This window comes from Polyodon spathula, chromosome 19 (assembly GCF_017654505.1).
Source record: "Polyodon spathula isolate WHYD16114869_AA chromosome 19, ASM1765450v1, whole genome shotgun sequence".
Taxonomy (NCBI): domain Eukaryota; kingdom Metazoa; phylum Chordata; class Actinopteri; order Acipenseriformes; family Polyodontidae; genus Polyodon; species Polyodon spathula.
In genome coordinates, this window is record NC_054552.1 from 29,846,019 (window position 1) to 29,860,601 (window position 14,583).

At 39.1% G+C, this 14,583-nt stretch overlaps 1 protein-coding gene across 1 annotated transcript in view; it reads left to right on the top strand.

Annotated features, from left to right (window-relative positions):
* Positions 1-2,502, top strand: part of LOC121294908 (chondroitin sulfate synthase 1-like) — a 39,610-nt gene extending 37,108 nt beyond the window's left edge. The window contains exon 3 of the mRNA XM_041219096.1: positions 864-2,502. Within this exon, the coding sequence (XP_041075030.1) occupies positions 864-2,417 (1,554 nt within the window). The 3' untranslated portion in view covers positions 2,418-2,502. The remainder of the gene's footprint in view (positions 1-863) is intronic.
* The last annotated feature ends 12,081 nt before the right edge of the window (positions 2,503-14,583 follow it).

Consider the following 14,583-nt stretch of genomic DNA (forward strand, 5'->3'; position numbering starts at 1 on the left):
ATGTGTTCCTTAAAATCATTAGAATTGACAGTATTGAGGGGCTTTATTCACTATGAGGGGTTTTTAACCAGTGTCTGCTGTAGGTAATTTTGATGCATGCAAATTTCTAATCTAATCTAATAATTGCACGTCCAGCTGTAAGAGACTTCTGTCTCTGGAATGCCGTGTGCTGTGGATAGTTCCTTTTTTAGATGTTTTTATTTTTCTTTGAGGTGTTTTAAATGGACACTGCTGTACATCTTGTTTTGGAAGGAGGGGGGTATTTTACAGTAGTATATTTTGGACTGGATCATTGCTACCTGATTTAAAACTAACAACTAGTTCTAATTATTGCTCGTCGGTCCAATGTCAATTTGTAGAAAAGTTCTGTATCATGGAAGGAGGCAGCTCAAAAATGGGCTTGTTTTGTTTTGAATGCACACATGTTTTCAATAACAATTAAGAATTATAGCCTGTTAAACATGTAAGTCATTTAATTTTAAAATTCAAGAGAGAACTGTTTTCTGCAATAAAAGTACTTGGCATGAATCTTTTATTTGCACATGTAAGGTAATATTGTCACAGTGGAAATATCAGGGACAAGTTTTAAATGGTCATAACTGTTATTATTTTGTAGAATCTGCTTCTTTGAACAGTCATACAGGAAGAGCTGTTATGGATAATAGAGATGTATAACAGACAAAGATCTATTCATATTCCATAAAATCAGTATGAACCCCAATCACAGAAAGTCTAAAAGTGTCCCCTTTCAAGATGTGATTTCACTGTAGGTTTAGATCCCGGATTTCAAATTTATTTGTTTATTTTTTAAACAGGTTTTATGATCTCCTTAACAAGCAATTTGTTGTTGTATGTTCTTTCAGATGCAGCAGTTGTTCTATGAAAACTACGAACCCAACAAGAAAGGCTACATCCGAGACCTGCACAACAGCAAGATCCACCGAGCCATGACTCTGCACCCGAACAAGAACCCGCCCTACCAGTACCGTCTTCACAGCTACATGCTGAGCCGCAAGATCTCCGAGCTTCGCCATCGCACCATCCAGCTACACCGCGAAATTGTCCAGATGAGCAAATACAGCAACACAGAGGTCCACAAGGATGACCTGCAGCTGGGAATCCCACCCTCCTTCATGCGCTTCCACCCCCACCAGCGCGAGGACATTCTAGAGTGGGAGTTCCTGACTGGGAAGTACATTTATTCAGCAGCAGATGGGCAGCCTCCCCGGAGAGGAATGGACGCCTCTCAGAAGATTGCCTTGGACGACATTGTCATGCAGGTTATGGAAATGATCAATGCCAACGCCAAGACCAGGGGAAGGGTTATTGACTTCAAAGAGATCCAGTATGGCTACCGCCGAGTCAACCCTATGTACGGAGCCGAGTACATCTTGGATCTGCTCCTGCTCTACAAAAAGCACAAGGGAAAGGCAATGACTGTCCCGGTGAGGAGACATGCCTACCTGCAGCAGACCTTCAGCAAGATCCAGTTTAAAGAAGAGGAGGAGCTAGATGCCAGAGAATTGGCCAGCAGAATCAACCAAGACTTCGGCTCCTTGTCATTCCTCTCCAACTCCTTGAAGATGTTGGTTCCTTTCAAACTTGGCGGCACGAACGCACGGTACAAAGAGCCCAAAGAGACAAAAATCAACATTTTGGTCCCGCTTTCAGGGCGTTACGAAATATTTGTCAGATTCATGGCGAACTTTGAGAAAACTTGCCTTATCCCGAATCAGAATGTCAAATTGCTGCTTCTGCTTTTCAGCACAGACAACAATACCGAAAAGATGAAACAGGTCGAGTTGATGAGAGACTATCATATGAAGTATCCAAAGGCTGACATGGAGATCAAGTCAGTGTCTGGTCCCTTTTCCAGGGCCCTGGCTCTGGAAGTTGGCTCTTCCCGTTTTTCTAACGATTCTTTGCTTTTCTACTGTGATGTAGACCTTTTGTTTACAGCAGACTTCATGAAAAGATGTAGAAGCAATACAATATTAGGAGAGCAGTCCTATTTCCCAATCATATTTAGCCAGTACGATCCAAAGGTTGTCTATGCTGGAAAAGTCCAAAGTGACAGCCATTACGTTTTCACTCTCAAAACTGGTTTGTGGAGGCACTATGGGTTTGGCATTACCTGTGTTTATAAAGGTGACCTAGTTCAGGCCGGAGGCTTTGACGTCGGCATCCAGGGATGGGGTTTAGAAGATGTGGACCTTTTTAACAAATTTGTCCAATCGGGCATTAAAATATTTAGGAGCACGGACATTGGTATTGTGCATGTTCACCATGCGGTCATATGTGACCCCAATCTTGATCCAAAACAGTATAAAATGTGCTTGGGATCCAAAGCCTCATCGCATGGGTCAACACAGCAGCTGGCTGAACTGTGGCTTGAAAAAAATGACCCCAGCTTTTGAAGAGTCAGCAATAATAATAATGGATCAACAAGGACATCATGAACAAGCTTGACTGTTTTTTAACTACCTAATTTATTTTTACAATTTTTTTTTTTTTTTTTTTAAAAGGACCACAGTACGATATATTTTAGAAAAGGAAATTTCTAACAAAGACAGACTTTTTCGAGATGAGATTTTTGAACAAAACAAAAAAGAAAAAGAAAAAAAAATATATGTTTTTGTTTTCTTGTGGCTGAGCCTAAACTAATGTAAATGTGCATTGTTTTTTTTTAAAGCAATGGAATGGGAACTACGAACAAATAGAGGGGTTACGTTGTTATACTTGTATTCCTAGCATGTTAAGAATATCCAGAAAGCGTAAATATTGAAGATACTGTGACAGTATTGTGCTATCAGTGTCTATCAAGATTGTTCAAGTAATGGAGACTACAGTAGGTACAGTGTTTGAATGATGTTCTGGGTTCGGGAGTGTATATGTAAACTGGGTGTGATGTGAAACCTTTTTTTTGTTTTAACTGGGTATATCAAGCCTGAATTTTGAGCAACGGTATGAGGCTAAATTTGTAATGTTTTTTTGTTTATGGTTTACAGGAAGGTGCATGAAGACACAAAATAATTCACAGGGAATTGAGAATTGCAGAAAGAAAACCATAATAGCAAGCCATGGATGTGTGTGTTGTCTTTTTTTTTCCGTAAAATTGAGAGTAACACTGAACATGTTATTTAAGTACTTTTAAATTTTATGTTGTTCATTTGAAGTACATTTTAAGAAATGTTTTTCTTCCTCAGTCATCTGCTGGATTTTAATATGTCTGCATTATTAAATTCTGACTGTCTAATTTATTGAATATTCATTCACTTTTTGTTTTCTGTTATCAGATCATTGGTTGATGTACTGTTACTTACGTATTTTAGAAGGATTGTTTGACCTTCGTTATCACTCTTTTGGGTAGCCTACTTTTTTCTTTTTACTTTTTTCAGAGTAAATTGATTTCCAAAGAGTTTTTGCACAGTTGCTTCTTTGTTTGACTTTCTGCGTCTGTGCATACCCTGCGTATGAAGGTACATAACCACCAGAACAGGATATACTGCAGATACACAGCAAACGGAGAAACATACTGTACAACCTTGTGTATGAAACACAGAGGAGTCTGACCAAGGGGCTGGAGTCCAAATACTCCATAGCTGTCTGTGTGGATTTGGACTATTCTGCAATTTGATTATACAGTAATCCACCCTGGTGGTGTTTAGTGTGTTTTCTGTGCTTTACACTTGGGTTTACACAGTGAAGACCAATCTCCCTTTTTTTTCTACTTCTGTAGGGCTTTTGTTTTCAGTATGTTCAAACCTTGTTCCAAAGGGTATAGTTTTATATTTTAAGGAATAAAATTATTTTACAAAACCACACAAATGTGATCCTTCCTTTTTTGTTTTTACTGCAACTGTCTCATTAAATAAGCAGAAGATCTGGGATGAAGTGGTTTTGTGTTTTGTTCTCCCTCTGACAAAAACATGAAATGCGTAACCTGGAGGCATGAAGTTATTAGCCTATGAATGTCACTGTGACAATAAGATCAAGAGACCCCTGGGAAACCCCGATGTGCCAGCGTGGCCCCTACACTGCGTACTGGGCACATTGCCTATTCAATTGCACTTCAGTTTGTGTAGGAACAAGCTTGTCAATCTCTGTTTCCAAGCGATGACCTTTCCTATGGCAGCGCCATTACTATCTACTGTTTGAAAGTGAGAGAGATGAAAGCCTAGCTATTTTCAGCAGTCGTCCCATAACTGTGTAAAAATGCAAGATCCTTCCGGGGGTGGGGGGTGGAAAGATTACAGTGTTGGATAAAATGTGTTTCCTACAAGTTGAGCCATTCCAGGTTTTATAAGGGGAATCCTTTTAATCACAGGATTTTAAAATTAGAGGACAAGCTCAGGTCTGGCCTTATTAATATGGTTACGGTAAAACCTGGAATGGATCACATTGCTGGGGATAGGGAGCCTGCCTCCAATTCAGATACATTTTATTTACAGCTCCACTAGTTTTACGTTTCCTTATTTGCTACTTCTTTAAAAGCCACTATGGGTGGCAGCACCTAGAATTAAAATGTAATCCCAAAACCTGGTTGACTTTCTTCTCTCCTCTGTAGGGTGTTGTCTAAATACAGTAACCTTCTCGGATTTCGCAAGAAACACACTTTGTTATTTTGCTTATGCCGTTTGCACTCAATTACCTATATTGGTAATGTATACCACATGTTGTCTCTGTTCTGCTCAGTGCATTGTAGTTTTACTCCCAACTTTCTGTTTAGATTAATGATTCCTATTGGAACCGTTACTGGCTCTTGCCAACTCATCGGAAGTCAAGACCAATATGGTTTTTTCCAACTTCTGACCCCACTGAAGTCACTAAATCTACCCTTCCCTCCGTCCCTATTGAATTACAATAGAAGGACAGTGGAGCTGGAGCCTTCTGAGTGCAGCACAAGCTTTTCCCAGAACTCGCAAGACACCCTCGCAGGAGGGCAATGCAAAAGGGCTGTCGCGAGGTTCTGGGTTTCTGTAGCAGATTTACATAGGCTATGGTTAGCTCGGTTCCAATTGTAAATGCTTTTTCATGGTCATTGGCTAATAAGACTTTAGTGGGACATCATTAAGTAACAAAAAGAAAGACTTAAATTGCAGTAGCAAATTCAACTTCTGAACTGTTGGGAGTCTCATTTCAACTGTACCTTTTGCCCCTAAGCGGTTTCCAGTGAACCATTAACAGATTATAATAAGACTTGGATTATTGAATGCACATGGAGTAACGAGAAACAATTATTAAACTCGATGATTACACACATACCAGTAACTTTGATATAGAATAGAATAGAATAGAAAAGCGTACGTTACATAAACAAAGTCATATCTCTTCTGAGAACAACGAAAAAGTTTATTATGGTACAACTCATTAAAGATATTTACAAACCCTTTATGCTATTCTTTGCTACCCCTTACGCTGAGAGTGGCTATAGGGAACTGAACATTTAAAATAGGTGTACGTACCATAAGCTTCTCATTCAGCTTATTGAAATTCGTATTTTTTATTAGATCATGAGGGTGTCTCATAATTCAGGCATCAGAGGCAGCATCATATATTCTACTGATCAGGATGTTGTCTCTTGAATTAGATGGCCATAATCTGTTGACTATCTGCGCCAGGCATCAAAAGGAGCAGAATTGCTTTTCTATGTTAGAAATTTCACACATGAAAGACATAGAGAGACTACTAACAAACTGTATATAAGCTAGGTTACTACTTCCCTTTCAACTGATAAAGCTTGTATATTTTCAACTTTTATGTTGGGCCAATAAATTATAATTGTGTGTGTGTATATGTATGTGTGTGTGTGTGTGTGTGTATATATATATATATATATATATATATATATATATATATATATATATATATATATATATATATATGTATATGTGTGTATATATATATATATATAAATAAACTTTTTTCATCTCTGCACCAAAACATGTACCATGAGATAAGATGTACTAGAAACCAAATGCTACCTCTGGAAACTTAATTTGAGTTTTCTGATTTCTTAACGCTTTCTTCCTTGATCAGAACCATTCCAGTAAAATCTGAGAAAATGTTACAGCATCCATTAATTATTGGACAATACTGTACTAGCGAGTCATAGAATACAGCTGTTTACCAAATACAAAGCCACTTTTGTGCTAGGCTTTTATTTAGAAACCAGGAAGTCATGTGAACATAATATGGCAGCTGTATTAGAACACAGGTCAAAGTGAATAGCACAGTTACATTTTGCCCTTAACACATAATAACGCTGAAAGTTCTGGACAAGCCAAGACAAAAAACAGGTAAGCACCTTTGAAAGTATTTGGAAATAACTTTAAAATGAGTCCAGAATGCATTTTTGAAAATGATGGGCGAGAGAATTCAGTGTGCTTTGTTATCTGTGTGGACTCACTCAGCTCACGCAGTTTCCAAGACAGTGCCCTGCACCTGGGTGTGATGATTTCACAGGGAAGGTCTAATAAGAAGTGAAAAGGTCCTTAACTTCAGGATTATCATAGCATCTACAACCTCTTACCTAATACTCTCGAGTGGGGCCTCTTAACCTCGTTGTGAGGACCGGAGCTTCAAGCTTGCAGGTAATGAATATTCTCCTACTAGAGGAGATATAGGGGCTGGGAGGATGACAGGCAGGCGCTGCATATCACAAAGCCAAAACAACATCATTAATAATGTTCAAGTTGTATCTGAAACTGCTCAATTAAAAGTGATGTGCAATTTAAAACAGTATAGCAACATCTGGATTTCATAAGTGCAGCCTCAGAGTAACACAATTGTAGCCATTTATCAGACAAGAGACAAATAAATGGTTCTGCTACCTTTTTATATTCTGGATAGACTAGGCAGGCTGTAGAATAAAACAACAACAAAACAATGGGCACTGGTATACATATTACATGAGTATTAGTAAATATGCCGTTTTAAGTGGAGTTATATTTTCTTTGAGTAGATGTAATCTTTCCTATAACCCGATCTTCAGTGTTTAAAGAGTTCCAATACCAGTGAAAAAGCTAAATATCTTTCAGGTTTTAAAGATTTTCTGATGTTCTTATATTTGGTACAGTATGTGACGATATTTCTAGGTTAAAAAAAGTTGCTGCCGCTTCTTGTTATAGAGGTAAAACAAGGTTTAATCAAAACTTTCTTTCAAATGAACACACACACACCGAAACCAGTTAAACAGTTATCCTTTAATTAATCAATTAAGACCTGAAAAAAGGGAAACTGACTGACTCAGATTTTTCAGTCTCCTGGGCCCTGACTGTTGTATCAGTTACACTTTGATAAATAAAAGCCCTACTCATTGCAGAGCACATTGTTTTGATTAGAAGTAACTGTTGCTGTAGCTTCAGGGTAAACTGGAAAACAAAATTTGGATCACTTCCTGGAGGCTTGTGGGTACACTTTCCCTATTTTCTGTTTAAAATGAATGAAAAAAAAAAAACTACCTTGAAACAATTTACAGAACTGTGTACTAAACCTAGCTAAGAGCTGGCCATGCAGAGTACAGAAAAAAATACCTAAAATGAAGAAATGAAAAAACATGTTCAGCTTCACAGGTACATGTGTATTTTAAATGAGTTTTATACTAATTAAAGTCATCTGTAGAACACATGGCTAAAGAGTTTCTAATGACACTGTGGTTTTAGTGTTGTGCTGTTATGATGGCAATAGATACGGCTCAGCTCCCTTCTGATGGAACAAAAGTCTATTATTTCAAAAACCAGTTAGAAGGAAAGCAAGACCAACGTGTGTATACTGTAATAAATTATAGAAGCATATTCCCAACTGTGTAGAAGCTCCACACTCGGCACTGAAATCAGCAGCCCCCAACAATTTTACTGCATTATGACTCTCTCCTTCACTTTGATCTACAGCCCACTGTAATGACAGGATGCAACAGTGATTGTGAACTAAAATTCGAATGATATCAGATCATAGTGCACCAGCCAAGTATTGTACAAAAACAAAATTAGAAAGAATATATTTGTCCCTGTACTTAAGTTCCTAAGTTTGCAGTCCCCTTGTAACAGTGAACTGACTTCTTTCTAATTAACAGGGGAAACATTTTGCGCTCAAACTAGTTTTGGAAAAAAATATAAGTCCCCCTCCAAAACCCCTGCAGCTTTTGACAAGATGAAGTCAAAGATTGTGTCTGAGCCATGCATGGGTTTGCTGGCTAGTACACATCTCTTCAGCCTTCACCTAAGCAAGACAGCAAGCAATTAGATGGGATCTCTAGATGGTGGCTGATTGCTTAATGTGGAATATCTGTGCAGGAATGTTGCTCCGGAGGTAACGATGTAAATCAACAGCTGCCTCTGATTTGTGTTATTCAAGTCCTCCTCACTGTGACAATACTGGCACCTGGTGCACATTAGAACAAATACAAATATCTCAACGCATTTTCATCATCAGACACACATAACACTTGAAATTAATCAAGGCCTTCTGATCTCTTGGCTGATTTTTATAATAAATGTATTCATTCTACTACTTAAACAGTGATGACATAAACTTAAATATATCTTGCCAAAAGCACGTTTTATGAAGGGCAATTAATACAAGAGCCAAAACTGCTCAGGACATTGATCAATGTGTACAACATCAGAACAATAGCAGAATTGTTCTAGGTTACCAGATATGCACAACAAAAAGGTACTGATTAGTCATAGTCTCTAAACTCCCTCCTCCGTAACTGCAGTCCAGCTTTCACAGTGTTTGTTCTTGAAGATGAGGTACACTTTCACAGCTGTGGGTTATCCAAACCCCCCCAACCCACACCCTGTGTGTTATTATTGAGATAGATGTTTCCGTTTGTGTTCATTGCTTTGCTTCCCTCCAGATAATATACAGTCACAGATCTTTAAGTGGATTTCAACAAATGTGCCCCACAAGGACAGCCCTGCTTCCCTAAGCTGTTATTTAACAGTTTACAGAGGCCATCATCATCAGTCATTACAAAACTAAGTGAATGGATACATTTGGCACCAAGTAACTTAAAAATCAAAAGTTTAACGTTATGAACTAGCACCCTCAGAACCCTTCCTGCCCTCGGTTACCATGGTAGACTTTCCTAAGAATGCATTTCTCTATCCCACTCTTTTTTCATATTTGCTTAACCATGCTTTTACAGGAAAAACTTCAGCTATGCGCCGAGCATAGGATCTCATTTATCAGTTTTATTAAAGATTTGCTGTTGTGCCTTGCTTTTTTATTTTTTAAATAATGCTAAGCCAACTGTCGGTACTTGCAGTAAACCTTAATTACCATTCTGAGTTATTTATTTCATATTGTCAAACACTAGCAGTTTTTACTGGAACAAAAGGCTTATGGTCCCCTAACCCCTATCCATTACTAATGCACAAATAAACATTATACAACATGTGACTGCAAACAGCTGTTTTGTTTAGGAAGTAGTAACGGGTGCTAAGAAATACACTGATGCTCTTCTTAAGGTTTCATTGGTACAAGTTTTGTATTTCACTCAGACACTGAACCAGTGCAGTTGCCCAGGCTGTCATCCTGTAGTTTGAAGTATCAAGACCACGGAGTAACAGACGGCAGCTTTTTAGGTCAACAGGGAGGGAGGGAGAACAGTTTTTTAAATGTCTGCATATCTGTTGAATCCAAAGCTATCAGTCTGTCAATGAACTTTTTTCTGTATGGCTACATTTCAGACGACGTCTTTTCAATAAATTCTGTCTCAAGACATGGAGCAGAGAAGGCCAGATGTACCGGTAAGTAATGCATCGCCACGGTTGCCAAAAACGTTGAAATTTGGCAGCACTTAATTGTAGAGTCAGTCATTTACACAGTATAGCATCTAGATGAATTATAGGCAGGCTGGTTTTCAATTCTCCAGTATTTTTATTTTGATCAGAGGCCATTGGCCAAAACTAAAATCAATAATGCAATTAGTGTTGTTAAGTAAAGGTAATATTTTAAAACAGGTCTACTGGTGCCAAATTTGCACCTCTGTTATAATAGCATATTCATAAACGATTACAAGTATGTACAGTGGATTAAAGAATAAAGACGGCAAGCTGCAAAGTGCTCCAACTGTGTATGTTTATCTTAACTGCTCACAGACCACAGAACTCTGCATGTCAGAAGCAATAATCTCTGGCAGGCACTGAGCGAATGGAACCCTTCACAATTAGATACGCTAAGAGAGTCCGTCACGCGACCCAGGAGCTGAGAACAGGAGAGCTGCAAACAAGGGATGCATGGGATGCTATTCTGATGCCACTTAAGTTCAGTCAGTATCTACAAATCAGGGTTTGAAAAAGCAGGTGTCCCACACATCAGGACAAAAAATTTGAAACAGTTGAAAAATTCCCGGACACATCACTGCAAGTCACAGATTCTTTCATTTATTTTCTCTCACAATGGATTCCTTTTATTTTCAATTTGATATAAAAAAAGACACAAAATGCATTTTAAAACTGCCCTTTAAATCCCTTCATTAAAGTGTAGAGACTAACTGAAGTACTGTAACACCAGTTTTTTTTTTTCAAAACTGCACTTCCACGATTATCCTGAACCCTGCCTTTTTTTTATTTAACACAATTTCACGACCGCATCAGTTTCTATCGATGTGCAATAGAAATCTCATTCCAGTACAGCTACAACTTTTCAATATTAAATCTTTGAATTGATATTAATTTGATCGAATGTAGGCTGTTAAAGTAAAAAGTACTGTTAAAATAACAAAAATTGTGAATCTGGATGTATTTTAAAGCCAAACACAGATGGGGGGAAAAAAGCAATTATATACAATTTAAGTGTCAGCATTTGAATGTTTAATTTGGTAAAGCTATGTGTGAAAAAGTCCAGTGTCAGGCTGTTCTCTCAGTGCGGAAGCAATGCTCAAGGGTTCCGTTTCTGGAGCTGTCTCCACTTTCCTACTGTTAACACGGCGGTCCTAGACCCTTCTGCTGCTCAAACGAGTCCTTGTAATTTAGCTCCAACTTTCTCTCCCATTAACTTCCTTCCACTTGACTACACTGGCCTCCCAGGGGGACAGTCACTGGGGACTGGCCACCATATGGAAGGCATTACTAGCCGTCTGTTGCCAGGCCTCCTGCTGTTTTACGAGGAAATTCACTCCCTTTCAGCCAGGAGCTGCTTCATGGAGCTGACCAGGCTTCTTAGAAAACTGTTCCTGTAATTGAAAGGGATGTGTGGGGTTTATTCTGAGAAGCTACGAATGATCGTTGGGTGTTTGCAGTTTCATTACCGCTAGTAATTGTACTGCAGTTTCATGTGTCCATGATTCTGTTGTATTTAGGAATATGTTCAATCCCCTCCACTCTTCGACGTTGATGCACATTTTTCCCCAAGCAGTGCAACAGTCTTTCGTAGCATCAAAAAGAGACGTGTACTACTGTGGAACTGACTTCTCAGCTTACCTTCAGCTTGTGTCTGCTTCTGTGCAGCTGTGAGCGGGGCTGGTGATGAAAAGGACAGTTGCATTAGCAATTTAGGGCAGCGCACTTGCTTATTATAGTCCAGTTTATTCCAGTTTGTAATCCAGTTTACATAAAAGCACCATACACATTGTATATATTATGTCTGCGCGTTAAATTGCAAAACAAAATCCAGTTTAAACTAAATAGGACAGCTTTCTGACTTAGAACAGAGTTGCTCACTTGTGGTTCTTGTGGCCTTTAACTCATGTTGAAAGGAGAAGGATCAATTAAATAATTCAAATTAAAAGCCCCACTTGGAACACAGACCTGGACTGGAAGAGCCACAACATCCCAAGCTCAGTGTGCCACTGACTCACTTGATGATAACGTATAGTAGTGTCTATACATTAAGGACATAAGGGTAGGATGAGCTTCATATATTTATTACATGTGTAAACACAGTAAAGACAACACTGTACAGTGTCATACCAATGACTTACAAGTAACCAATTGGGAAGATTATTTGAAAAAACAGTGCCACCTAGTGTCTATTAATCAGCAGGTAGCAGAAGAGGTGTGTGGTGAGCAGCTAGCAGGAAAGCAGCTCTTCCTAAAAAGATTACGGCAAGCCATTAGTTGTCACAGACCTGTAAAATACTTTAAAGTGTTCAAAATCAGTCTGTTGTTGGAAAAGCAGTCATGCATTTGGCTTGTGCAGTGTTAGCTGTCATCATTAAAAACAAATGAACTTTTTATTTCAATTCTATTGCCTGCAAAATATGTTCATCTAGCCAAACCACAACGTCTATATTCACATTTTCTTTCATTGGGCACTGAAACTATTGATGTACTAAATCAACTATTCTAAGTGGCCTTGATACATGGGAATACAGCTGACATCATAGACCAGTATTTCTCCTCTGCACTTGGATGTTTTGAGACACAACTTTGCAATTAATCTTTGCCATCCTGCTTTCAAGAATGCTTGGTTCACTGCGATAAAACAGTGAGTCCATGAAACAGAAGCACAAATGATTACTTGTGCAGTTACAAATATTGGTGACACTTAGTTGGCATTTGCTGAACACTTCATTAACATTTTAAAAAGGAGCCAAGCATGTTTGGCTTGTCATTAATTATAACTTGCATTAAAACACTGTCCTGTTTTCGTAGCAGACTGCAGAACACAAACCCTCTTCCCTTCATAAATACAACTCACTGTAAGAGGTTCTAAAGAGCTTGAAGTTGACGGTACAGTTGAAATGATCAGGGCTTGTTCAGAGATCTTTTGCCAAAAACATGGAAAGAGGATGTGTCGCCATGGAAAGTGACCAGCTCGTGTTGGAATTGGTACCACTATAAAATGGGGATACTCATAGTAATACACAGACAGGTGATTAAAATGAAGCACCTGTACAATTCAGAATATTGTGTGAAGAACATGTATTCGGAAGAGTTATGGAAGGCAATGTTTTGAACTTGATCCTTAACACACAAAGGTTGGGTCTGCCCGCGCTGAAAGCAGCACCAGGAGATGGTTTTAGTTTTTATTGAAGCTCAAAAGTCTTCCATCAGTGCTCTGCAATAGCACTAATTTGTGGTTACTAAGCTTAACAACACATATTTTTAACAGCCAGGTGCACGTCCTGTCATCACTCTAATAATTCACCAATCACCTGCCCTCTGTCCAGGCCCCATTTATAGGAGCCTGTGGATGAGGGCTGAGGCAGCTTGTTCCTACTCTGCCAAAGGGTGTAACTGCAAGGTCCACATTACAGTATGGAAACCAGTGGAAATGAAACACTGCAAGAAGCTCCTTTTCAAGGGCTTCGGAAAGTACTTTTCAGCGAGTTTTCATAGTTGCTGTATTGTTTTTTGGATTTTATTAAATTTCATTTTTTGGTGCTTATTTTCAGAAATGTAGGAATGTGCTGTCACTCAGTAGTTGGGGTGAGGTTAAAGTACTCAGAATGAATCAGTGAAAGATACGAGTCAGGAAGGAGGCACATTGCCCAGCTGCACTGGAAACTGTATGTTTTTTGTAGTGTGTGTGTGTGTGTGTGTGTGTGTGTGTGTGTGTGTGTGTGTGTGTGTGTGTGTGTGGTGTGGGGGGGGGGGGGTGGGGGGGGGGGGGGGGGGGGGGGGGGTGAACTGTAGTTCACAATCTTAAAAAGAGAAAAATATGTTTGTAATGCATTCACACCCCAGACACACAAAACAAATTTAAAACTGCCCTCATGTAAAATTAAAAACAGAGAAAAAAAAATTGTCCAAATCTAGTCTGTAGTGCCTTCTGATGGGCATCTGAGCTATATAGTTCATATGCTCTGGCCTTCATCGCCCACCCCCAAACAGGAAAGGGTTTGCACAGATGATTCCTGTTAGAGCCAGTCCTCTGCTTTGACTGGATAATCAGCAACTACAGTACTTCAAGAATACACAACTAATAAACAAAGCGGGCAAAGGGCAGAATACAACGCAACAGGAGTCACATTTGTTAAATTATTGTCACAAGAGCATTTTACAGTTTCACATGAAAAATTGGTTGCTGAAAGTCCCTTAACCCACCCATGAAAAATCACCTCTTGGCTTTTTAAAAGGAAAATTACTTAATAATAATTACAAATAATGGTTTCAGGCACAGTTGGAGAAGTTAGCGGTCAGGCATACTCTGAAGCCCCACCCAAGCTCTTCAGATAGGCTTATTTTCAGAGGCGAGGAGCCAGGCTCAAGGCCTTCACTTCCATCAAGACATCAGGAATAAAAACGACCATGGGTTTGTTTCCAATTTAAAAACATACAAGAAGGCTTTATATGGCTTTATATATCTGGTACTATTCTAGGTTAAAGAAAGCTCTATTTGCATTCCTAGTCTCACTCTTCCTAGGTCGTTACATTTGGAGGGTGATATTGTACCTCTTCAAGGTCTTCTTTCCTGTCATTAACCAAAACAACTGCTCCACCCCACCCCCCCCCCCCCCCCCCCCCCCCAATAACTGACATGCTTTCCAACCAGTCCTCCCCAAAACAGTGCAGCTGTGGTGAAATGACCCGGAAAGTGAAATTGTACCAGACCGAATATAGGTATACAAAACTGAGAACATTAACATGTTTGCTACATGTGCGACTAGAAAACCAAATGGCTTTGGTGGCC